At 46.9% G+C, this 26,567-nt stretch overlaps 1 protein-coding gene and 1 long non-coding RNA gene across 7 annotated transcripts in view; one reads left to right on the top strand and one right to left on the bottom strand.

Annotated features, from left to right (window-relative positions):
• HDAC5 (histone deacetylase 5) overlaps positions 1–26,567 on the bottom strand; it is a 120,530-nt gene that overhangs the window by 9,067 nt on the left and 84,896 nt on the right. For 4 of the 6 annotated variants that reach the window (XM_081166135.1, XM_081166137.1, XM_081166134.1 and 1 more), the window contains 13 exons: positions 26,178–26,312; positions 20,793–21,015; positions 19,393–19,604; positions 17,895–18,224; positions 16,013–16,178; positions 14,872–15,005; positions 7,930–8,050; positions 6,334–6,383; positions 5,074–5,181; positions 4,308–4,363; positions 2,700–2,787; positions 1,702–1,821; positions 68–165 (listed from right to left, as the gene is read on the bottom strand). In XM_081166135.1, the coding sequence (XP_081022261.1) occupies positions 68–165; positions 1,702–1,821; positions 2,700–2,787; positions 4,308–4,363; positions 5,074–5,181; positions 6,334–6,383; positions 7,930–8,050; positions 14,872–15,005; positions 16,013–16,178; positions 17,895–18,224; positions 19,393–19,604; positions 20,793–21,015; positions 26,178–26,312 (1,841 nt within the window). The remainder of the gene's footprint in view (positions 1–67; positions 166–1,701; positions 1,822–2,699; positions 2,788–4,307; positions 4,364–5,073; positions 5,182–6,333; positions 6,384–7,929; positions 8,051–14,871; positions 15,006–16,012; positions 16,179–17,894; positions 18,225–19,392; positions 19,605–20,792; positions 21,016–26,177; positions 26,313–26,567) is intronic. The other 2 variants (XM_081166133.1, XM_081166136.1) reach the window with 2 other exon arrangements.
• Positions 15,012–16,915, top strand: LOC308571435. The gene is made up of 2 exons (XR_014001430.1): positions 15,012–15,930; positions 16,521–16,915. It is a non-coding gene; the product is annotated as an uncharacterized lncRNA (long non-coding RNA).

The following is a 26,567-nucleotide window of genomic DNA, read 5'->3' as shown; positions in this document are numbered from 1 at the left end:
TATGTGGGCACCCCTGGCAGAGAAAGCCCCACTCCCAGTTAGGGAGAGTGAATGCCAGCAGGCCTACCGGAAGGCAGTCAGATACTCCACGTCACCAATGGGAGGGTCCACTCCACCAGTCCAGGCAATGTTGACGTTGTAACCTACACCCATCCCGCTGCCAACCTGGAAGAGAGAAGCCTCGTAAGTCACAAATGCTGGCTCGTATTCGCCGGTTGGATCATGCACCGAGCTGCCAGTGGGAAGGGGCAAAGGGACACTGGCATACATCTGAGGCTGGGGGGGGGGAGAACTTGCATGCAGATGGACCCCAGAGAGAATGCAGAAGCACAACAGAGAAGCAAAAGAGAGAGGGGGGCAAGGGCAGCAGCATGCAGGACGCCTGCTGGAGAAAATGCTGGTCTGTCTCTAATAATAATAATAATAATAATAATAATAATAATAATAATAATAATAATAATTATATAATAATAATAATTTATTATTTATACCCCGCCCATCTTGCTGGGTTTCCCCAGCCACTCTGGGCGGCTTCCAAAAGAATATTAGAATACTATAATACATCAAACATTAAAAGCTTCCCGAAACAGGGCTGCCTTCAGATGTTTTCTAAAAGCCTGGTAGTTGTTGTTCTCTTTGACATCTGGTGGGAGGGTGTTCCACAGGGCGGGCGCCACTACCGAGAAGGCCCTCTGCCTGCTTCCCTGTAACTTGGCTTCTCACAGTGAGGGAACCGCCAGTGAGGGAACCTCAGTGTCCGGGTAGAACGATGGGGGTGGAGACGCTCCTTCAGATATACTGGACCGAGGCCGTTTAGGGCTTTAAAGGTCAGCACCAACACTTGGAATGATTGGGGTCAGAAGAGACAGGACACACATACATGCAGGGATTTCTGTGAATTCTGCACCCTCGGCAACGTTCCAACCTCTGCCCCCCCCAAACTGTTTCCTGGACTACAAAACCTTTCCCTGAACAAAATGGCGGAGTTAACTGATTAAAATCTTCTCTTCAAACTGTTCTTGGGGGATAAACCTTCTCTCTTTCTCCCTGCAACCCTTCCCTCCTTTACAGAGCTGCTTTAGGTGCATTCTGATGCAACTCCTTATAGGAGCCAGTGCAGATTTCTTGGTCGCAAATCAACCTCTGTTTGCACCCTGCTTTTGCATCCTTTACTGATGCATCTATGAATGCTTCGGGGAGTTAAAAAGAGGGTGGTTTTAGGAACTGGAGAAGCTGGTGGGGAAAATCCGAAACCAGCGTGATCAAGCATTTCAAAAAGACTGGAGTAAATTTATACAATATTTGAAGGACCATTGTAAGCAATTAACAGCACTAGCAGGGTTGCAAGAAGACTTGTAACGACAGTTGTTTCTACCTTTTTATATTTATTTAAAAATTGCGACATTTTGAATGAGTGAAATGTAAATGGGAAAATGTATAAATGCTATTGATATAAAGATGAATTTGGAAAACCAAGAGGCGGGGAGTCGAAAAGCTCTTTAGAGCAAAAGAAGTAAAGTGGATGATGAGGATGTGTTTAAATATTATAAAATGGAAAATCAATAAAAGTTATTATAAAAAAACAAAAAGAGGGTGTTTTTTTTAAAAAACACCTAGAGAAAGATTTCAAGCTAGATTCAGAACCAACATCTTGATTATTGCAAAACCGAGCACCAGAGGTGAATAAAGGTGTGCACTCACCTCTTCAGGAGCTCCACTGCCTGGGAAGAAATTGCCATTGTCGTAGCGGTGCAGAGAAACATAGAGCACGTTGGGGTCGCTGTAGAATGCCTGCTGGGTGCCATTGCCATGATGGATATCCTGCCAGAGCAGAATGAAATAAATAATAATAATATTAATATTAATTTATTTATACCCCACCGATCTGGCTGGGTTTCCTCAGCCACTCTGAGCGGCTTCCAACCGAATATCAAAAACAATACAGCGTCAGACATTAAAAACTTCCCTAAACAGGGCCGCCTTCAGTTGTCTTTTAAAAGTAAAATAGCTGTTTATTGCCTTGACATATGCTGGGAGGGCATTCCACAGGGCGGGCGCCACTACTGAGAAGGCCCTCTGCCTGGTTCCCTGTAACTTCACTTCTCGCAGCGAGGGAATCGCCAGAAGGCCCTCGGCACTGGACCTCAGTGTCCGGGCTGAACAATGGGGGTGGAGATGCTCCTTCAGGTATACAGGACCGAGGTCGTTTAATAATAATAATAATAATAATAATAATAATAATAATAATAATAATTATTATTATTATTATTATTATTATTATTATTATTATTATTATTTGTACCCCGCCCATCTGGCTGGGTTTCCCCAGCCACTCTGAGCGGCTTCCATAGAAACAAAAAATACACTAAAATATCACACATTAAAAACTTCCCTGAACAGGGCTGCCTTAAGATGTCTTCTAAATGTCCGGTAGTTGTTTATCGCTTTGACATCTGATGGGAGGGCGTTCCACAGGGTGGGCGCCACTACCGAGAAGGCCCTCTGCCTGGTTCCCTGTAGCTTTGCTTCTCGCAATGAGGGAGTTTAAGGCTTGAAAGGTCAGCACCAACACTCTGAATTGTGCTCACAAATATACTGGGAGCCAATGAAGACCTTTCAGGACCAGGAAAGATGTTAGCCAATAAGGACGCAACAACCCAAGCCTAAGCAGCTTCAGGCGCAGAGTGAGAGACCCTTACCCAGTCCACGATGAGGATTTTGCTAATGGCAAGCTTTTGCTGGAGGAGCTTGGCAGTAATGGCAACAGAGTTGAAGAAGCAGAAGCCCCTGGGAAATGAAAGGGGAGAAAGGTATTATCAGAAATGTCAGGGATGATGATGATGATGATGATGATGAAGATGTTGAGGATTACTTTGCTTCATTCACTTGTTTGTGGAGTGAGGGGGAGAATGGGTTGCAATCAGCTACACGTTAGGAAAAACTTCCTAAAACGCGTAACCAAAGAATGCTTTTTGAAAAAATTTAACACCATGCACATGGAGCATTCCACAATCCCATCACATCCTGTTCACCACTAAAGTGTTTACACTGGCCCAGATACCAGACTTTGCTTACTATAAAAATATACAACAGCTTTGCCACTGGCTTTTTTTTATAATAAACACCATGCCCAGTATCAAGAGAAGAGTGGGCAGGAAAGCAACAGCACAGATAGCAGGCTTGACCACCACACTCATGGACTCGGGCATGCCCATTCAACTAAGATACTGTATCTCTCAGAAGCAGTAATGCAAGTTAATCGTTGCTATATTTTGAAACCATGATCCCACTGACATCAATGGAATTTAAGCTAGTCAACGTGACCAACGTTTCACATTGATTCCAGCAGGAATTCTAAGTCCGAATCCAACTCTAAGGTTTGGTCCAGCTCCTTTCTTTTCTGAACTACCTAATCCACAGGGAAGGAGGATAGAAAAACTCCCAATTACACTCAGTGCAGCAGTAACTCAGCAGCCTCTTTAAAGAATTGTGTTGGTGCAGGCATAAGTGGAATTAAAGGGGGATGGGGTGGAGGAGGTGGGCTTCTCCTACACAAAAAAATAAATGGGCAAAGCTTGGCAAATTTGCATACCCCTGCTCCTCGGATCTAGTCGGAGGAAGTAACTCGCCAAGAATACCCTCCTCCACAGATGCAGGGAATCTCAGTCCCAGATAGGCAGGAAAGACTAGTTGGACACTCCCCTAAGAAGCCCTGAAAGGTAAAGGGACCCCTGACCATTAGGTCCAGTCGTGGACGACTCTGGGGCTCCGGTGCTCATCTCGCTTTATTGGCCAAGGGAGCCAGCGTACAGCTTCCGGGTCATGTGGCCAGCATGACTAAGCCGCTTCTGGCGAACCAGAGCAACACACAGGAACACCGTTTACCTTCCTGCTGGAGTGGTACCTATTTATCTACTTGCACTTTGACGTGCTTTCGAACTGCTAGGTTGGCAGGAGCAGGGACCAAGCAACAGGAGCTCATGCCATCGAGGGGTTCGAACCGCCGACTTTCTGATCAGCAAGTCCTAGGCTCTGTGGTTTAACCCACAGCGCCACCTGCACCCCCAAGCCCTGAAAGAGACGTGCTTAATTCCATGATGAGAACCACACTCAAATAGAGAGGACAGGATTTTAAACCAAAGCAGCTTATATGACACCAACAGGGAGAAACACACATAAAATAGTATTCATGCAGTGAGAAAAGCACCCCATCTCATCTAAACCATTGTTTTTAAAAGAGGAGGATTTGTTTGTTTCTAGTTAATTACATATATCCCTCCTCTTCCTCATTTATGCTACACACTCACATGGCTGTGGATTCCTCTGCATGATGACCTGGTGGCCGGATAATAGCAAATCCATTCTGCAAGAAGAAAAATACACACACGCACAAGTTCACACATGTATTAATCTTTGCTTTTTGTTCTGATTCATGACACATTCCTCCGAGGACCTCAGGGTGGTGAACACAGTGTGTGTGTGTGTGTGTGTGTGTGTGCGCACGCACGCACACACACACACACACACACACACACACACTTTATCTTCCTAGCAACCCTATGAGGTAGGCTAGGCTGAGAAATGGTGGTCAGTCCTAAGCCACAACAGTGAGCTTCAGAAGGGTATGTAAACCTGGGATAAAAAAGCCCATTGATTTTGGTACCCAAAGTTGGGTCTGCCATCCCTCCACTCACAGAATAAGATCGTGGAGTGCAGCAAAAATGGGATTTGGGGAAAAGATGCACACCAAGATGCCTAAAGGAAAACCAACTTCCAACCAATGGGCATTCTACACATGCTGAGATATCAGTGCTTACATGGGCTCTTTTAGAAGCTGCTTCTTATCAGAGCTGATTGACATTCTGCCCAAGCTCAGAAACAACACAGCTTAAATCACTGGGATTTTTGTACACACTGCAGCAGCCAAAGTGAGCTGGAACCAAGCAAGGTTCACATGAGCATAATTCTCCCATGTCCTACCAGCTGTGCTTGGGAACAAGAATTAGAGGTGGGGGAGGGGAGGGCCAGGGGCTGCAACATGGAGAAACTGCACATTCATTGGGCCCGACTTACCTTAAGCTCCCCAGACGCCACTTTAAAGGCCAGCTCCACCAAGCAGCCAACAGCCATGCGGACCGCGCTGGACGAGTGCATCTCATTCCACACTGTGTCGATGTCAACCTGCCGTGGAAGGTACAGAGCAAAGCATTGGCAGAAGCTAAGGGCTGCAAGAGGGGAGAAGAGCAGTATCGTTCAGATTGCCTTGGTTTGGCGGCAAGGGAATGGGGCCTAAAGGAAAAGCACACACTCCACACACACACACGGATTGGCAGCAGCGAGCCTTTGCTGAGGCCCAGCTAGGTTTGCAGACGGAGGTTTGCAGCAAAATTCACTGCGGGAATGTACAGTCAGCTCGAATTGGGTGTCGCTGCCAATGCTTCGTTTAACGTCTTAAGCATGATCAGTCATTCACCTGAACATGCTTGAACTGTGGACAAGGAGCAGGGATGCACACACAAGTCCCTCCCCCAATGTCCTCCTGCACATCAGCTCCCAACACTCTCTGGTTGGATGGGAAAGTCTGCAGGGAGTTTCTGCTCATGTTCACTGGAACGTGAATAGACTCCTCCGAGCGATCAGGGACCCTGTCTGATCAGTGTCCCCGATCGCACAGAGTTCTTCTCACGTTCAAGTGAATGCAAGTACAATCCCCTTGCAGATCTTCCCGGGGACTGAGCACGGGGGGCAATGCACACAGGGACGCCAAAGTCAGGGCCTACCTGTGTGCCTTTGCTCCCTGTTCACAGCTACAGGATGCCCATGTGTCAAGGTGAACACCTCAACACACCTTTCGATTCATCTCTACTTGCCACATTTCTGTTCTCAATTTACTTTTTGTGTTTAAGAAAAAAAAAGCACACACAACAGGATCAGGGTTTGTTTCTTCCCCTCCCCACCCCGATTTTTAAATTCTAAAAACCAGGAAGAAAGAGAGAGCTAACATCCTAAAGCAGGCATAGGCAAACTCGGCCCTCCAGATGTTTTGGGACTACAACTCCAATCATCTCTGACCACTGTCCCTGTTAGCTAGGGACGATGGGAGTTGTAGTCCCAAAACATCCGGAGGGCCGAGTTTGAATAAAACTTGCCCGCAAAGTGATTTACCAAGGAAAGGTGGGCTCCTATTTAGTAGTTCCTGGAAAAAATGTAACGTGTGAAAAAGTACAAAGAAGTGTTTCATCAGATCGTGAGAGGGACCACATCATCCCTTCCCTTCCCTTCCCTAAGCATCAACCGCTGACTGGCAAATTGCTTTGATGGCAACATACTCACCCCGATTCCACCACATGGGAGGACGGCATACATCTTCGGCGTAAGGGGACCTGTAAAGAGAGGGATGGAGGAGAAAATAATAAAACACACAAAGCAGGAAGCGAACATGTCCCCCATGGGCACACTTCGTCCCCATTCACTTTGGAGAAGCTGTATGCCACAACCAGGTCCTTTACACCGAATAGATTTATTCATTTATTTCACATGATTAATCAATGAAGCAGTTTGTATAGCACGTACGTTAAGAAAACCAATCAGATCAGATGGTAAAAACCAGCTTACCGAGCCATTTTGGACATATACATGATAGAAATCAGTAGTTTTAGGTATATACATGATAAAATACGGTTGCACATTAAAATCCATGTCCAATTTACATGTTCAGAGGTAGGCATGTTTTAAAGTTTTTTAGCAGGTGCCAAAAACAATACAACAAATGTCCCTGCCTAATATCAAAGGGCAGGGAGTTCCACAGTGTAGGGCAGGGGTCTGCAACCCGCGGCTCCGGAGCCGCATGTGGCTCTTTTACACCTTTGCCGCGGCTGCGGGGTGGATACTAGCGAGGGGAGGAGGCGCATTGTGTGCCAACTGTGGCGGGCGCTGTACTGGCTGTGAAGTCGCATGGGGGCGGTGCGTGCGTTAGTCACGCACCGTCCCGACGTCACCTTCCCGCCCGCTGTCAGATCGGAGGGCAGCGGCGCGCATGCTTTAAATGTCGCAATGGTTTTGCAGCTCCCAGTTTTTTTCCCCTTCAGAAACAGGTCCAAGTGGCTCTTTTTGTCTTAAAGGTTGCAGACCCCTGGTGTAGGGGATGCCACAATGAAATATCAATTCCTTGCACGTGTGGAATGAATTCGTAAAAGTGCCAATTCTGTAGATCAAAGCAGCTGAGTGAACATATATATATGTGGTAGGCTGGCATCAAGCTGTTATATACCAACACTTTCAATCTGACCTGGTAACAAACTGGCAGCTGGCACAGCTCTCTGAGCAGAGGTGTTTCTGTGCTGACAGTGTTTCATTTGCATCGGCAGTTGGGCTACAACACTCTGCACTAAGTGCAGCTTCCAGATCAAGGACAAGGGAAGCCCCACACGGACTGCACTGCAGCAATCCCATCTTGAAGTCATTAAAGCCTGCACTACTCTGATCAAGCTATCGCAGTCCAAGAACGGCCGCTGCTACTGTACCAGCTGAAGCCGATAAAATTATGCACAGCAAACTGCATCCACACAGTGCATGTATGTATTCAGAGATGACTATTTATTGCCATAATCACAGGGCAATTCCCATCTCATCCATCGAATTAAGGGAAACTTGCAGCTTTTATATGAAGAGAAAGTTTCTAGTCCCTAAAGATGCATAGGAAAGGTTTAAAGCGGAAATTAGATTTGCTTAAAGCCTTGATATTAGAGGGGACCCTGGAAAGTCCTTGCAATGGACTATACGCCTTCTTCCCCAAACTTAAGCCAAAATCTTCCGCCTTTGCCTACTACACAGAGAAATACAATATCATGTACACATCATGGTTAAAGAAATAGTTACAAATTATGAATCAAGAAAAAACAGGATCATGCGATCTGCCGGACACTGTACCTAGCAATTTCTTGCTGTCGAGCTTTTGCCGGTTCAACGGACTGGTTCCATATAGTAACGTGTGATGCTCCGAATGCACTGTCTGGATCTCGTCCAATGTTGCTTTCCGACCTCGAATCCTCTATTAGCAAAGAGAAGAGACGGAGATTAGTGCAGAAGACGCTCTCCAGAAGCAACATCAAGTTCGCTTCTGAAGCTGCTTTTCATCAATGCGTCCCAGTTGAGAAGTATTAATTGTATGCCACTTTTTATCTAGAGAAATGTCAGCCTGGAGTTCTGCTGGGGAGCCTGTGGTGGCCGGGGCCCAGCCAACACAAGGAAACCAGCAGTAACAGGAGACAGGGACAGCGGCGGAGCAAGCCAGTTGGGTGCCTGGGGCCCAAAGCAGCAGGCCGGGCCAAGACAGGACACTCTGCAGGGTCTCTGAGGAGTCTGCCTGCCTCCTCCCACCCAGTAGCCCCACAGCTGAGGGGGAGGCAGCAGGCAGACCGTTTGGGGGAGCGCGGAAACTGCGGGCGCCCAAGCCACTGCATCACTCCCAGGAGAGAGGCATGGCACGGGCACGCTGCAGGCCCCTGTTGAATGGTTTCTTTAAATATTAAGGTTCATTCTTGTTTCACAAGATGTGTATCTCTTTAAAGGCCAGAGCAAATATCATGACCTAGTTTTACACCTGTGAAGCAGTATAGCAGGTGCTGTTAAGTTGTTACTTAAGCTTTTGTCAGCAATTGGGTATAAAGTGGTACCTCAGGTTAAGTACTTAATTCCTTCCGGAGGTCCGTTCTTAACCTGAAACTGTTCTTAACCTGAAGCACCACTTTAGCTAATGGGGCCTCCTGCTGCCGCTGTGCCACCACCGCCTGATTTCTGTTCTCATCCTGAAGCAAAGTTCTTAACCCGAGGTAATATTTCTGGGTTAGCAGAGTCTATAACCTGAAGCGTATGTAACCCGAGGTACCACTGTATATAAAGAGCAGCGTGTACCTCTCTCAGTCCCCTGGTGAATGGGTCAATGGATGGATCATACTTACAGATGTAATGTAATTTAATGTAAGAGGAGTTTTTGATTTTGTAATTAAAGCCAAGCAAAAGAGATTTTTGCGTTTCTTCATTGTTTCCTGAATGTGTGGTCTTCCCCAGCACGCTTTCCGCAGCGCAATTAATCTGCTAAATACGCAACAGCCCCGCGGTGAGTGCCGTCCGGCACTGTGTCACCCCCCCTCAGTGGTGACATCTGGGGCGGCCTGCCCCCACTGCACCCCCCTCCCTCTGCTCCTGGACAGGGAGACTGAGTCTAGCCAGAGGTGGTAGTAGGTCTTCAGATCTTGTCACCCCCACACTGATAGTGTCCCATAAACAATACTAGTTGCTAACCTGGGCCCGAGATGATGATGATGATGATAATAATAATAATAATAAATTTTTATTTATACCCCGGCCAGAGCCAGGCTCAGGGCGGCTAACACTAGTAAAATTACAATTTAAAAAAACCAATTTAAAATACACGTTAAAATATAATTTACAATGCAGCCTCATTTTAATAGTAGCCCATAGATCAAAACCATAAGGGGAGGGAAACATAAGGGTCAGACTGAGTCCAAACCAAAGGCCAGGCGGAACAGCTCTGTCTTGCAGGCCCTGCGGAAAGATGTCAAATCCCGCAGGGTCCTGGTCTCTTGTGACAGGGCGTTCCACCAAGTCGGGGCCAGTACTGAAAAGGCCCTGGCCCTAGTTGAGATGACGATGATTTATTATTTATACCCTGCCCATCTGGCTGGGTTTCCCCAGCCACCAGCAGAAGCACCTAACAATGATTTCAAAACGTAACGAAACACTTGGCAGAGCGATTGCTACTTTAAAGAACGACAAACAACCCATCTGCCGCCAAAGACTCTCCAACTAAGTGGCTGAGTCCACTTCCACACAATGGAAGAAAAGGCAAGGACCCAGTGAAGGGATGGACAGGCAGGAATTCCACTGTCCTTGAAGAACTGCTGAATCCCAACCAAAGAGGCCTAACTGGAACCTGCTTTTGTACAACTGATTGTCTATTTTCCGTTTCTGTGCCAAGGAAAGTTAACAGCATCAAGTCAGTGCAACTAGGAAAACCGCGTAAAGCATCAGAACGGCATGGCAACAGAACACTGCTTGCATCTTAGCATTCAATAGCTTTCCTGTAACATCCAGAGTGAGCACACTCTGGATCGTAAATATTCCACCATAGATATTCAAGTATGCATTTTTGTTATAAAAAGGTAAAGGGACCCCTGACCATTAGGTCCAGTTGTGACCGACTCTGGGGTTGCGGCGCTCATCTCGCTTTATTGGCCAAGGGAGCCGGCGTACAGCTTCCGGGTCATGTGGCCAGCATGACTAAGCTGCTTCTGGCGAACCAGAGCAGCACACGGAAACGGCGTCTACCTTCCCGATGGAGCGGTACCTATTTATCTACTTGCACTTTGATGTGCTTTCAAACTGCTAGGTTGGCAGGAGCAGGGACCAAGCAACGGGAGCTCACCCCATTGTGGGGATTCGAACCGCTGACCTTCTGATCGGCAAGTCCTAGGCTCTGTGGTTTAACCCACAGCACCACCCGCATCCCTGCATTTTTGTTATAGTTGGTCATAATAAAATGCATTTTATTGTGTTGTTTCTTGCATTGTGTCCTTCCACCAGGCAGAATAAGGTTGGTGAAGCTTGATCATTACCTTAAGGGTGTTGGTGAAATAGATACCTGTGCATCACCAGTTCTCTGGAGGAGTTACAATAGGCTGCAATCCTAAACCAATTTAGTTTGGAGCAAGCCCCACTGAGTTGAATAGGGCTTACTTCTGAGCAGACGTGGCTAGGATCGCTCTGTGAGCCATGGAATCTAAACTGATAAAAATAGCAGAATCCAGAGTGCCATTATCAGGCTTATGAGAACACCCCTTTGCTATAAACTGAGGGTGCTTTCATAGAAGAAGAAAATGCAAGCACTTTAAAAATCCCTCATTTGCCCAGAGTGACTTCACACCCACTTGCATCATGCATCTTCAAACATTTAACGCCTTCACACTTCAGAAATATTGCACCTTTGGAGAAGAGGTCACGTCCTTAGGAAGAGACCTTACCGTTGCTATGGTGAAAACACGGAAACTGACAAAATGATAATGTCTAGTTTGTGGCAAAAGGATGACCTAGATCACCTGAATTGAGTAACAGCCACATTTCCAAGGACTGTCGCTTTAACTTTAAAAATGGATGTTTACTGTTTCAAGCGCTACGTCAACCATATTCACAAGGTTGTGGTTGTTGTTTTTCCATAAAGCCACTTGGAGACAAGAGAGGTATTCTTAGCATCACTTGTGATAGCACCCTGGCATCAATTCCATAACGCTTTAAGACTCAGAAACAGTCAAATAACCCGATTTCGATTCCTGTGTTTCTCTCGTCCATTTTGGCACACTCCTGGTCTCCAGGAAAACTCTGATCCATTTGAATACAGTGGTACCTCGGGTTACAGATGCTTCAGGTTACAGACTCCACTAACCCAGAAACAGTACCTTGGGTTAAGAACTTTGCTTCAGGATGAGAAAAGAAATTGTGTGGTGATGATGCGGTGGTAGCGGGAGGCCCCATTAAAGCCCTAAATGGCCTCAGCCCAGTATACCTGAAGGAGCGTCTCAGCCCCCATCGTTCTGCCCGGACACTGAGGTCCAGTGCCGAGGGCCTTCTGGCGGTTCCCTCACTGTGAGAAGCAAAGCTACAGGGAACCAGGCAGAGGATCTTTTCGGTAATGGCGCCCACCCTGTGGAATGCCCTCCCACCAGATGTCAAAGAGATAAACAACTATCTGACATTTAGAAGACATCTGAAGGCAGCCCTGTTCAAGGAAGTTTTTAATGTGTGACATTTTAATGTATTTTTAATCTTTGCTGGAAGCCACCTAGAGTGGCTGGGGTACAAATAATAAATTATTTATTATTATTATTATTATTATCATCAGCAGCATCATCATTAGCTAAAGTGGTACCCTGGGTTAAGAACAGTTTCAGGTTAAGAACAGACCTCCAGGACGAATTAAGTTCTTAACCCGAGGTACCACTGTACATAGACTATGCCTAGGAGTCAGTGATGGTGGCAGCGCTATTGCCCTGCATGGGCACAACGACACAACAAACCTGGGTGATTTCACACGTGGCCTAAATTAGTTGGCTACATGTGCCATGTCACTGGGGAGGGAGGGGCCATAGCTCAGTGTGAGAGCATGTCCCAAGTTCAGTCACTGGTTAAAAAGGTAAAGGGACCCCTGACCATTAGGTCCAGTCGTGGCCGACTCTGGGGTTGCGGCGCTCATCTCGCTTTATTGGCCGAGGGAGCCGGCGTACAGCTTCTGGGTCATGTGGCCAGCATGACTAAGCCGCTTCTGGAGAACCAGAGCAGTGCACGGAAACACCGTTTACCTTCCCGCCGGAGCGGTACCTATTTATCTACTTGCACTTTGACGTGCTTTCGAACTGCTAGGTTGGCAGGAGCAAGGACCAAGCAATGGGAGCTCACCCCATTGCGGGGATTCGAACCGCCAACCTTCTAATCGGCAAGTCCAAGGCTCTGTGGTTTAACCCACAGTGCCACCCGCATCCCTCCTAGTCAAGTTTCCAGCGCGCAGGAAAGGAAGAGCCCTGTCTGAAAGCCCAGCAAGCCACTGCTGTTGGAGCTAGATGGACTAACAGGCTAAAAAAAATGATTCAGGGGTGTGTTTGCTTGAGCCACAGGCTATAAGAATACAATATAATACTGAAGCACAATGATCTACTGCAAGTACTACGTAATGGCGCAGATCAGAAGCCAAGAATGAGTGCTGCCACTCCTTCCTCATCCCTCACCCTCCTCCTGCTGCCTGCTGGCTTTAGTGCAAAGACCTGGCTTGCATTAGCAAAGACCTGGCTTGCATTATCGGAGTACGCTGTTATGCATGAATCAAGGAACTCTCGCTTGTAAGTCATGTTAAGTGCTGGGACTAGAACCTGGGCGGGCAGGAATTCAAATCTTCACTCAGCCTAAGCTTCCGCACAGGGTGTTTGTGAGGATAAAAGGGAGATTTGGGGAGGAACCACACACACACACACCCCACATTGAGCTCCTTAGGAGAAAAGTGGGATGTAAACGAAATCAATTAATTATTTTAGTGAACTGGGAACTTTACGTATCAAAATACAAAGGCAGAATGACCAGCAAGTGAACCTTAAAAAATGGATCACACTGTAACACCATCAGGCTTTGTGTCAGAGAGACTTAATGCACATTTTTGTGTGTGATCGTGATGCAGGGTAGCTGTGACGTCAACAAGAGGTCAGTCAATTCACCCGTTTTAAAAGCAGACTTGTTTGTGAGTATATATGGTCAAATAATGCATTATGCCACATTTGCATCTAACAGCACATTTTCTAAGATCCACAGTTTCAACTCATGGTCTGAATCCATAAACATCATATTAGTCTGATGTGGAGTCTCCGCTCTTCCTACCAGGAAAACTCGCAGCAAAGTGGGTTCTGTTTTACAAGAGCTGATGCCACAATAAACCCAACTAGTCTCTGCCGTAAGACTCCTGTTTTGTGTGTTTGATCTTTCCACAAAAGGGCAGATTTGAGAACAAAAAAATACCCAAACAGGGCCCTACGCAATTTGGCCAACAACCTCCCCATCACTGGACTTAACCCAATTTCTCTCAGGAACTCAAGGATCCTGTTACATGCAGAGACATCACTTCTGCACAGCTTCCCCACCCCCCACCGCCCCAGTTTGCAAGTGTTAAGGAAGTAAATGAGCAAAAAGACTCACCCTCATAGCTAAATTTGAAGATGTGGCAGACATGAAGAGATTGCATAGATGTTTTCCCCAGGAACGTTCAAATGCATAACTGATGTGTTCAGCCCAGGGGGGGAAGTCAATACTCTTATAAAGTCAATACACGTTCCTGCATGAAAAACGTAACAAAGTAACCTGCTTGAAAATTACTGGGGGGCAGGGAGCAATGGGGAGGGGGGAGAACATATATGTTTTTCATGCAGGAACGTGGGCTTTCATATCGTACAGAAATGGGTATCATAGGTTTGTTCCTTCACTCTTAGGTATCTGCAGAATAATGTGCATTACTAGGAACTGACGTTGTAAGAGTGTTGAGTTTCCCTGGGACGCACTGGACCATTCTGGAGAAAGCACTGTGTCTATTACAGTGGAACCTCTACTTACGGACATAATCTGTTCCGGAGGTCCGTCCCCTGGTCGAAACGGGATGCTAGAAGAGGCCTCTTGTGAGCATGCGCATTCGGCGGTAGCGTGCTTCTGCAATGCACAGATGGTGGCAGCCGCTTCTGCGCATGCACAGGTAGCGTGCTTCTGCGCACATGCCGATGGCAGAAGCCTCTTCCACGCGTGCGTGAATCGCAGCAAACCCGGTGTTTATTTCCAGGTTTGCTGCGGACACAATTTGGAACATCCGCGAGACAAAGTGTATGTAAGTTGAGGTTCAACTGTACATAGGACCTATCCTTGGAGTGTGTGATATATATTTACGCGCGCACACACACTTGTTTGCACCTGAGATGTTGGTTGTGATTTTGCAGACCTATGTATCTTTGCTTCAGGGTGGGGAATGATCCTGTTAATCAGACATTCCAGGTTTGGGGGGGGGGGGCTCCTGACGCTGCAAAACCATTCCCTAAAACAGTGTTTCCCAAACTTGGGTCTCTAGCTGTTTTTTTTGGACTACAGTTCCCATCATCCCTGACCACTGGTCTTGCTAGCTAGGGATGATGGGAGCTGTAGTCCAGGAACAGCCAAGAGACCCAAGTTTGGGGAAAAACACCTGTCCTAAAATTTGCTCACCCTTTCAACCCAAGGCCTTGTTAGGTGCCTTACCATTTGCTGGCAGAAGGTTTCCATTCTGAAGATTCTTACCTCACACTTGCTTAGCAACCCTGTCTCCTGTAATCTGGACCAGATACTCTGGATTCTCCCAGCATGCTCTGGGTGAACATTAGTGTTTCCGCATGTGCACTGATGCTTCAGCATGAAAGTGTCATAAACTAAGCCTGTGAGAGAGGGCAGGAAAGAAGGATATTGGGGCGGAGCGGGGGAGAGAAAGAGAAGGGAAACTAGTGAGATCACGGCAATGCTGGAATGATTCGCAAGCCACCAGTGGTTTGATTTAATCTGAGTGACTTTTGGAACTAAAGGTGCAGGAGTTCAAAGGAAACTGCTCTCCCCACGCTGAAAGCCGTTCTCCCCTCCCCCTCAAAAAACACCTGGAGTATAGGAGTCGGTTATGTCCTTTGTGTGGAAGGAAACACACTCTGCACATGCTCAATTACATTCAGTATTCCATATGAGACAACACAAAACACAGGGCTAAATAAATGGGGGGTGGCTGGTTCAAATTAAATCCTGCTCCTTCGACTGTCCTGCCCTACTGAAGGAGCCCAGGTAGCAAACCAAATCAGAAGTTGCTAAGGAACGGAGAGCTCCGAGTGAGAAACCTGCTGTGACAAAAGTCAAAAGCAAACTGAATATTTTTATGCGTCTGCTCCCAAGACCACCTCTCCCAGGCTCTACTCCCCTTGTTGACCGGGGGAGAGGCGCTGTTTTCTACTCTGCCTTTGTCAACACATGTCCTCGGCCTGCCCCAACCACTGACCAATCCTGGCAAGGAGCTCCCTGGGCCGAAGAGACCCCCAAAGAACCAGAGACATCCCAGCATTCCGAACTAAAGCAAGGCTTCTCCTACAACACATCAAGCTGCCCCAGAGCACACCCAGGCTAAGCCTGTGCGGCTGTTGACAGAGATGTGCCCTGTAGAAAATAATGAATTTGACACAGACCTCATCAGCTCCAGAGCGCTGAAGCAGATGAGATGTAGTAAACAAAAGAATATATTCCCAAGCACGTGCAGAATGTCTTTTCCTTGCACACCCAGAACAGGAGCTTTCAGAAAAGGGAATGTTGCTTCTTGATAGGCAGGTATATCCCCCTTTTGTATATACCCAAGGCTCTCTCTCCCTGCCTTCCAGTCTCCGCGAGAGGGGTCTGTATCGGCTCCTACCTGTAGTGAAAAGGTGCTTGACCAAGGGCTCAGCTGTACTGCTCTTCAGGCTAGTGCTGGCAGGTGACGACTGGGTGCGGCCGAGGGCTTGGTGGGGCAGCGTGCCGATGCTCAGGGGCGTCTGGTAGAGATGAACGGGCCGCAGCTGGTGTGCATCTGCAAACACCTGCCAGAGTTGTGCGCAGGAGACCAGCCAAAAAAAAGGGGGGAGGGAGAGAAAGAACATTCAAATGGCTCTGTTACCTTAATACTTAAGCGGCTTCAAAGATGTGGCTAGGTTTACCCAAACTGTACGGGGACCTATGAGGCAGACTGATCAATTTGTGTGAAAACTTCCTCCCAGTACATACAGAACTGCATACATTTTGCACTTTGAAGCCTCGGATTCCTGCACACCAAGAGCAACTTGGACGCTGCGCGCTCCAAACAGCTGTGGCTTGTAATAAATTATACACGCTGCAAACATAGGCATATGACTGTTTGGTTTAACTTCTTTTCCGTTTTCAAGCTATTGCTGGGGAGAAGCAAGGAGCCAAGTTGGGTAGCGAGATCTCACTGCTCCCAGCAGAAATCCTGCTTGTCCTATGTCCGCCCCCTTCCCCAGCTGCTGTTCTGCACGCCCAAGCCTACCTCCGCTGCCAAAAAGGAGGGCAACTAGCTTTGAAAAACAAAACATCAAAGCCGAGAGTCTCAGGACGCTGAATTCTCTGTCTGAGATGGAATTCTAAGGACTAAGCTTTTTGGCCACACTGGTGGCTGACCGCAACCTATGCAGCAATTTCCCGCAACCACCGTGAGCCAGATGGTCACAGACCCCATCATGCAAACCTGAATCGGGGTTGGGCGTAGGATATGTATTCATAGTATGGGCCTACGATAAAATGCTCTTCCAGCTAACAGGGATTTTATTTGTGGTACACATCTCTCATCGACCCTAACCACTGGACTGCTGCAGACAAGTTTCCCCATAACTGTAACATCCAACAGACCCCTTGCAACACTCACGTTGCTCTCCCGGCTAAGCTTCCAAGATTACACGCTTTTCAACCCATACTACCCTCTTCCAGTTTCGTTACAAAGCCTCTCCCCCCCCCCCTCTCCCCGCCGCTTCACCCCTGCAGACAGCGCCTTTCATCTGCCTGCCAAACACACATCTGAGGCTGATGAAATATTTAGGTGCGCAAAAGAAATGAAAGAAGGAAAGACAAGTGACTCATCCTTAAGGAGGACGCAGGGAAGCGGAAGGGATGCACATAAGCAAGGGCAGAAGGGAGGGTGGCGGAGAGGTGGGAAATGAGTCACTTTCTCTTCGGGAGTCTTCGCCACCGCTGGCGTGGGTGAGTGGGGGTGAGGGATGGGGGCCGGAGGCGGCCTTCCACCTCCTTCTCCAGGCTCATGTCCTTTGGCAGTGAGCTTCCTCGATGCTCTGGGGCTTCATCTTGCCAGCTGCTCCTGTGCGCCACCTTAGCTCTATGCACTCTTTTGCAGAACAAGAGAGCTGAAAGGTTTGAGAGGAGGCGCCATCCAGCCCCTGCTCAAAAGGAGACACTGGCTATCTTCCACTCCCTCATAAGAACTTAAGGGCAGCCCTGGTGGATCAGCCCAATGAGAAAGGTTGGGACAGGGAACCGTTCTGGCCCAGTGGGCCTATTTGGAATTTTGGAAAAGTGCCATGGGAGCCCACAGCGACATGGGTGCAAAGAGGAGAGGAACAGAACAGGAAGTCTCTCCTACACTGTGGATGTTTAAAGGGGCAGGCACAGCTAACCCCCGATGTATGGGCTGGGATTTCAAGCCACCCCCTCCTTTTTATACGCCTCCACCCTTCAAAAGAGGCTCTTCCCGCACAGATTTCGGCAACGGATTCGTACGGCGGCCTCACCTGCCTGTAAGTCACTCCCAGCTCCTCAACCTCCTGCTCCTCTTCGAGCCTGTTCTCCCCGCCTTCGTCCTTCAATCGGAGACAGCCCTGCTCTTCCACCACACTCTCCTCTTCCTCCTCTTCCCCTCCTCCTCCTCCGCCGCCTCCTTCTTCCTCCTCCTCCTCTTCCAGGTCCTCCTGCGTGCCCTCGCTCTCCGTTGACCCGTCCACCACAAAGGGCCCGTGGCTGAGGCCTAGGCCCAAGGGCTCCTGTTGCTCTGTCAGCTCCTCTTCAGTCTCTTCCGGGTGGGTGGTGGGGGGCGGAGGCAGCTCACCGGTCTTGGTGATGATCTGCAAACGGAGCGGGCGAGAAAAGGAAAAGAGGACTTGAACCTGCCGAGCCGTGATGGGCAACCTGCAGCTGGTACGAGGGGGAGGGTGCATATTGAGCCACCAGGGAACCAGCACTCAGACCGAAAGGAGTCTCTGAGCCCCAGCCTCCTCAGCTGGTAGCAGAAAGGAAACTTGACAGAAATACCTGTGCAACTCAAATTGCCTATACTAGAAAAGGGAGGTGCCAAGAGGGATGTTACAGTCCCAGGGAGCAGGGGGTGCTCGACAAGGGGGGGGCCAGGAAGGACATGCCTCTCATTTCTCCATACTGCACTAGATCAGCCTACCATACAGCAGCCACTGTATTCACCATCATTCAGTCTGGACACCGAGGTCCCGCTCCCAGGGCCTTCTGGCGGTTCCCTCACTGCGAGAAGTAAGGTTACAGGGAACCAGGCAGAGGGCCTTCTCAGTGGTGGCGCCCGCCCTGTGGAACGCCCTCCCGTCAGATGTCAAGGAGATAAAGACCTACACAACTTTTAGAAGACATCTGAAGGCAGCCCTGCAACGGGAAGTCTTTTTATATGTAATTTTTAAATTGAATTTTCTGTTTTACAATTTCAAATAAACATTTTACATACTTAAAGTATCAACGACTTCCCTTCTTCTTTCCATGGTTCGTTTTGCATATCTCATACGCCTGCATACATATTTTACAAAAACTATTCCAATCGGTTTTCCATTATTACATCTGTCAAAGATTATCTACACTGCTGAATTCATCTTAAAGCTGCCAGCGTTTTCTGCTGTACACAATTATTTCCCATATACTCGATAAACATTTTCCAGTCTTCTTTAAACATATGTTCTTCTTGCTCTCTTATTGTATATGTTAAGTCTGCAAGTTGCCCATATTCTGTCAAACTTGAGTTGCCGATCTTCTTTTAGTTGGGGCCTCGCTCCCGTTCCAAGTATCGGGAAGTTTTTAATGTTTGACGTTTTATTGTGTTGGAAGCTGCCTGGAGTGGCTGGAGCAATCCAGTCAGATGGGAGGCGTATAAATATTATTACTATTACTACTACTACTACTACTATTATTATTACTACTACTACTATTATTATTATTATTCAGGGCCACCTGATGTGCAACTGTGATAAGTGAGCTGTCGTCTCCTCCTTTACTCACCTTTCCCAGTTGGATCTGCTGCTGTTTCTGCTTCTCTAGGAACTGCTGATGCTGTTGCTGCACAACCAAATGCTGCAGCGCTTGAGGGCTCTGCGGCAACGGAGACGACTGGGTGCGGCTCAACGGGCGGTGCCGAGGTAGCTTGCTTACCGTCCGCAGGGTGGAGGGGACACGCTCCCCTGTCACCAGAGGAGACTGGCCGTGCAGAGGAACTGTGGGGGGGGGGTGAGAGAGGGAGGCGATCGTTAAGGCACTTTCGACATTACGCCGCTGCAGTCCGCTTCAAAACGAAAAGCCACAAGCCAAGTCGCTAGTCCTCAGGGTTTGTTTTCATTCATATGGGTGGTTTCTGGCTGCGTATTTTTTAATATATAAATACTATTTTAAATTAAATTTTCAAATTTTACAAATTCATCTAAAATTCTCTCCCCGGCAGTGAAGGCCCTAGGGCATTTTTAGCGATGCAAACGCTTCTGTGACTCGTAAAGTCGCCCTTTTCGCTTTGGCAGCCAAACGATAAAAAAGAAGACCCTGGACAGTATAGCAGTGAACTGTGAGGGAGACGCAGAGATCTAAATAGACACTCTTATTTGTGATGTGGCACCCCTTTTGCTTGTATTTATTTTTCATTCAGATTTGTCATGGCCAACGGCTAGTACAATAAAGTTATTTGGCTTGGATTTACATACAGTCAGAATGAATCTCTCCTATCCATTGACTTCCCATCCACGGTGTTTTCTTTTATACCCTTACAAAGCTGCTGCGCTACTTATATTTCATCCATTATATACGTTAATTCTTAACGGTTAAACTACAAGTTCTCATCTGTTGCTGTACTGCCAAGCCCGCACATTTTTCAACGTAACCGTGATATATTTTTCAACTACCTCACAAAATATTTCCATTCTTCAGAGAAGTATTTTCCCCCCTCTCATTTTGTTCTCTTAATTCTCACAGTTAAGTCTAGCCATCTCAGCATATTCCATCATCTTTGTAAGCCAGTCTTTCCATTTTGGGGCGCAGACTGCTTTTGCCGCAGTTTCTGCAGCAGCGCGAACACACAAATCGATTTGTGAGCTTGAAATTCCCCATTTCTCACAACAAATTCCCACTATTTACCAGTGGTGTGGGGGGGGGGCAGGTCACATGGAAAGAGAAGTTAGAAAGGTGCCACCTTCTACCAGAGGAAGAATAGAGTACTCAGCTGCCTCCTCTGATGATGTCAGATGCCTCCTCTGATGATGTCACTGACTTCCGCCGCAAAGCAACGCTTCTGCCACCCCACATCCCAGCTGGTTACTGCCAACAACAGCGGTTAAATGCTACATTCCACCCTGTACAAGCTCGCCTGTGTGTTGCACCAATATGTTGCCAGAATCAACCCCCCCCCCCGCACTCACCAGCAATCAGCGTGTTTTGCTGCCGAGCCTGTTCCAGGAGGAGGACGTGCTGCAGCAAGGAAGCATGGCCGTGGTTGTTCGTCTCGCCCTCGAGGGCCACCCCCAGAAGGCAGCTGGGGATGGATGACATGCTCAGGAACTTGCTGGTCAAGGCCCCGCCCTGGCGCAATGACTGGATGGCCTGGCGCTCGGCTTCCTGGTGCGTGGAAAGGTTCGGGGAGGCCTAATGAAGGAAGCAGGGTGGATAAAAATCAATGGTTTTTTAAAAAAACAAACAAACAGATTTTTACAAAAAAATTAATCAGATTTTTTAAATTTAAATTGGATTTTTTAAATGAAATGCTTTTGGAGGAAAAATCTTTCTATAGTTTTCTATTTAAGTTACATTAGAGTCCAAAGGCTATTAATCAGGAAATAAGGATTTGTTTTAAGTTTTTCATGTGTGCTAAAACTCAGTCTAAGTTTTGTTTTTTTTAAAAAAAATTGTTTAACCACATCAGTTAACAAATGTGGATACACATGCTATAATGTTATTTTTTTAGTTAAATCAATTGTTTAAATTGTTATTAAGGATATGATTGTTCTTCTCCTTCCAATAAAGTACAGGAGAAAAGTTATCCAAATATAAACAGTAAATTTGTTAAACCTCACAATAATTTCATAATTATCTATGTATTTCTAAAAGTATAACCAAATCAGTAATTTTTTATATAACTGTAAAAACTACATTATTATTGTTGTTGTTGTTGTTATCCCCAAAATGAAACCTTCATCAGGTTGTAAATATTATGATTATACCAGCAAGAATGAGTCTTTCTGTTAAAAAAAAAAATTAAATAAAGTCTTACTGAGTAGTGATTTACATCATGATTTAAATTGATTTGATTTAAATAGGATCCACCCTGGGAGGAAGCCAAGAGGGTTTGCTATAATTATAGACAAGAGTGCGGCAATGGTCAGTCACCTCCCTGAGATACACTATCCACCACCACCATTTTGAATGTTAAAACAGTGACAAAACATTAACCTGGCTTCTACTGCGTCTAGAGTTTACAAAGGCAAACTTATTTCTTTCACTGCGCATGCAATGGTTGGGAGCGTGTGTTTTGTTTTGTTTTGTTTTTTGGCCCACTCCATCAACCTTGCCTCATATATTGATTTTGGATTATACCCAGATTCTCCCTGAGTTCTAGGCTGATCCTGAAATGGTTTGCTTTGGGCCTATGCACACAAACACCACACGCAAGCCCTTTCCGTGATTTCCCCTTTCCAAAATCAACACAAGGAGAGGAGTAGCCATGGAGTGGGCTTGCAGGAGCCACGACTTGAGAGATGGCTCTATAGTAGTAGCAGTAGTAGGTAGTAGTAATAGCAGCAGCAGCAGGGCTTAGAATGGTAGCAATTATATATTGCACTAAGGCAGAGCTTTGCAATCTGTGTGCCGCAACACGTGTGTCCACTGAAGTTTGTAGGTGTGTCGCGGCCAACGCTCTTCCCAGGGCTGGAAAGGGGTTAGTTTAACCCAGGCTTCCTCAACGTCGGCCCTCCAGATGTTTTTGGCCTACAACTCCCATGATCCCTAGCTAGCAGCATCCGTGGTCAGCGATGATGGGAACTGTAGTCTCAAAACATCTGGAGGGCCGAAGGTTGAGAAAGCTTGGTTTAACCTCTGGTTTGCTAATAAAACCGAATTACTGTGTCGTGAAATAATGCATGTCTAAAAAGTGTGTCACCAACATGAAAAGTCTGCACTGAGGCATCCAGGAAATATCCTCCAAATTACTCTCATTTTTTCCTATACGGTGGTACCTCGGTTCTCAAACACAATCCATTCCGGAAGACCGTTCAAGTTCAGAAATGTTCGAAAACTGAGGCGCAAAAGGCTGGCTGCAAATGCAACTGAGAAAATCGAAAAACATGCAGCAGAAGCCGTTTGACTTCCGAGGTGCGCTTGAAAACAGAAGCGTTTACTTTCGGGTTTTCGGCATTCAGGTTCCGAAATGTTCAACAATAGAGATGTTTGAGAACCGATGTACCACTGTATATGTTTGTGTGTGTGTGTGTGTGTGTGTGTACACACACACACACACACACACACACACACACTATAGGATACAAGCATATCAAAATATATTCAGACACAAATAATCTGAAAAAACCCACTAATAACAAGTAAATAATACAGGCCAACTACTGTAAAGACACTCATAAATTCACCAGGTATTATGTTACACCTTCCTCTTCTCACAGAAATACCTCCAGCCCAAAAGAAGGCACTCAAATTCAGTTAAGATCCCACTTTAGTGGAGAGACAGACGGGTTAGATTCACACCCATTTTAAAAGTCCCGCTGAGAATTAGAGGAAGGAGATGCCGTTCCTCACTGCCTGGCGCTGTGTTAGGGGAGCAGCGCCCAAAAAAATCAAAACATGGGTGCTCACAGCACACACATGCACAACTGTAAGCTCTTTCCTACTCAGGGTTGAGGAAAACAAATCACAGCAGAGCCCAGCAGAATGCGAAGTCTGCCACTCAGCTATTTCCAACTCCTCAGGCTGAAAATAGCCAAGCTGTAGACTGGGCACGAGTCCTGCGTGCCTAAGCCTGAGCCAAGTTTGGTGCTTGTCATCAGAGGAAAGCAATAAATAGGTTACAGCTGGGAACCAGTTGGTTTAGGAGAGAATAAAACCTGGAGACTGAAGCTTGTAAAAAAAGAAGAAAAAAAGTATAACACAAAGCAGAAGAACCCACGAAAAGGACATTTTAAATACTCATGAGGGTGGAATCGTCAAACACTGGGGCCTCTGCAATTTGTGGGGTGTCTGATAGGGAGGGAAGAAATTAAGGTAGTACTGGAGCAAGAGCCAGAGGGTTTTAACATCTTTTATTTATTTATGTTTGTAAGCATATGTATATCACCATCTCATATAAAATATCAAGGCGGTATTGTTGGATTGTCAGAGTTGTTTAGCAAGAATAAGGTGGAGCAAATATAAGCTGCAAGAAACCACTTGAAACATCTGTTTCAATCGCTCTTGTTTGATTTGCTCATAGCAAACAGCTGAAAGTTTGCACATTTTGATAATAACAAGCCTGATGTGCAATGGGGGGGGGGTCCAAATAATTTCGACTGCAACTGTACATGTAACATAAATAGTACCCCTGAAGCCATTTTATTTGGTCTCTGTCACTGCTGCCTGCTTACCCCAGCAACCCTTCCACCCCTTGCCCCCACCCCCAGTCAGGGTATGATAGAAGGTTTGCCCACAGATTTGCTTGTAAGAAGAGTCTCCAGGACTTGTAAGAAGGCAGGATTGGAAGATCAAATGCTTCACATACAAATCCCGAGAGATGTAGCGCTAACGCCACAACTATGCACCGTTGTGCCTGAGAGCAAATGCCTGTGTGAAATAGGTCTACTCCGTAACTGTGAGGCTCGTACTGCTAAATGGCGCTAACTCTATTATAGAGCCTGAGGGAGTCACTCTTGTCCTAAATGTGTCTCAGCCTGGCATGTGCACGATGAGGCGACTGAGGAGAGAGGAGTGACGCCTGTCCTTTACTCATAACTCCGCAACGGCGGCACTGGCGACTAGAAATATTCAGGGCCGGCTTTCCCCAACCCGGCACCCTTCATATGTTTTGCACTACAGCTCAGCGTGATTGGGAAATGCTGGGGCTGGTGGGAACTGCAGCCCAAAACCTCTGATTTAGAGAAAGTTAAGACGTGAAACCCAAACCCCGCCTGCTTTTCTTTGCCGTTTTGTGCTGGCACCTTCCCCTTCTATAGGAAAGCCAGTTCCCCAAAGGTCCCTTCCTGCTCCACCATGTCCCCACTTAACCCCAGAACTTGTGCCCACTCTTCCACTCCTAAAGCCTTGCTCTCTCTTCTCCCACTCCAGCTCCGCTATTGCTGCTCTCCTTCCCAGCTTCTTAAGTCTCACAGTTTCTTTCCTCTGAGTTCCTTAAACTCTGCCTTTCTCCCCCCTTCCACCCCAGAGCCTGGCTCCAGGCTTTGGAGTCTCTCTCCAGCTCAGCCTTTCTCAGCTTGTGGGTCCCCAGATGTTGTTGAACTACAACTCCCATCACCCCTAGCTAGCAAGGCCAGAGCTCAGGGATGATGGGAGTCATAGTCCAACAACATCTGGGGACCCACAGGTTGAGAACCGCTGCTCCAGCTGTTTTCGGAATACGATTCCCATCATCCATGACCGCTGGTTTTGCTAGCTAGGGGTGATGGGAGTTGTAGTCTGAAAACAGCTGGCGAGAGACCCAAGTTTAGGAAACCACTGGCCAACAAAGTGAGGCTTCAGCAGAGGGTCTTGGGTCATGAAGCAATACATACAGAACTCTCAGCAGCCTGATAGAGATGTTAGGGCAGTTCTTTCCACATCTTCCCTGGAGTTCTAGGTGACTTGAGAGAAGGGGGAAGTGGCAACAGCTTCCTGTCAGCCTGAGAAGACTCTTGTCATTCTACATTTTATATAATGTAGTTGTTTTAATACAATTGCAGCGTGGATCCCAAACGCCTTGGTACTTGGACGTCCGACAGGGCTTCCACGGCTTCCAATAGGCTGCAGGGGCTTCCTGCAGCCAAGCAGAAGCCATGCTTTGGTTTCTGAACGGATTCCATTTGACTTCCAAGGAACGACTGTAAAGGGTGCCCAAGACCTGGGTCTCCAGACTACAACTCCCATCATCCCTAGCTAGAAAGACGATGGGAATTATAGTTCAAAAACAGATGGAGAGAGAACCAAGTTTGGGAAACACAGTTTAAATATTTAAAAGCTGTCAATGACGTTGGGTTTCTTTGGCAGAAAGGTGGCATATAAATCCTACAGCTAAAATTAGTGTGGAACTGGTGCCTAGTTGACGTCTGTTCATTTCGGCCCCTGCTTAAAACACTTTCGTTTAGGCTAAGCCTATCAGGACATGTGGAAGTGACTTGCAATTTTTCTCTTTTGAGCTACTGTTGATTTTAATCATCTTCTGGATGCTTTTAAACAACTGTTTTGAACTATTTTTCTACCGAACATATTAAGGTTTGATTTTACACTGTTGCAAAGTGCTAAATAGCTGCCGCTGCTTCTTAACAATCAAGCACTACGGAAATGCTATTTACTTAATTAACCAAAATAACTACTTCGGTACCTGCGTATTTCTGACTTTCAGCCTCTGGGTCCTAAGCAGAGGCTTGACTTATTACAATTGTTCTCGGTTAGTTACTTTCCCTGCAGTAACGCGGCTCACCACTCTTGCAGGACAAAATGCTGTGCTAGATGGGCTGTTGGCGCCTGGGCATCGGTGGCCAGGTGTGGTTGTGGTGTCTGAGCCAGAGCACCCACTGTATGATTTCTGTTACGTTTTATGGATAGCATGTACTCACGCTGAGGTGTGAATTTGTCACCGTGACGGTAGCCTGTAGTCCTAAGGAGATGTTGGGCAGAGACGGGGAAGTGTACAAGTTGAGCTGGCTAGCTGACCCATCCATGGTGACAGCTCGGTGTTGGGGCAGCATCTGCTGTATATAATTGCAGGGAAGGGAGGATATAAGAAGAGACAGAAGGGTAAGAAACTGCAACAAAATATGAGAGGAGGGGGGAAACACAGCCATGTTCTCCCAGCTCTATTGGTTTGATCACCTAGCTAGCACGGCAAGAGACATCTGGGACATATGCCAGAAGGCTGCCTTGTTTTTCCAATTGGCTTTGAAATGTATATGCCAGCAAAGACTTCTGCGGCACGTTAAAAGATTAGATGTATCTACATGGTGTGT

Source organism: Podarcis bocagei, assembly GCF_964188305.1.
Source record: "Podarcis bocagei genome assembly, chromosome: 13".
NCBI classification, from domain to species: domain Eukaryota; kingdom Metazoa; phylum Chordata; class Lepidosauria; order Squamata; family Lacertidae; genus Podarcis; species Podarcis bocagei.
This window is presented reverse-complemented; position numbering and strand designations above follow the sequence as displayed.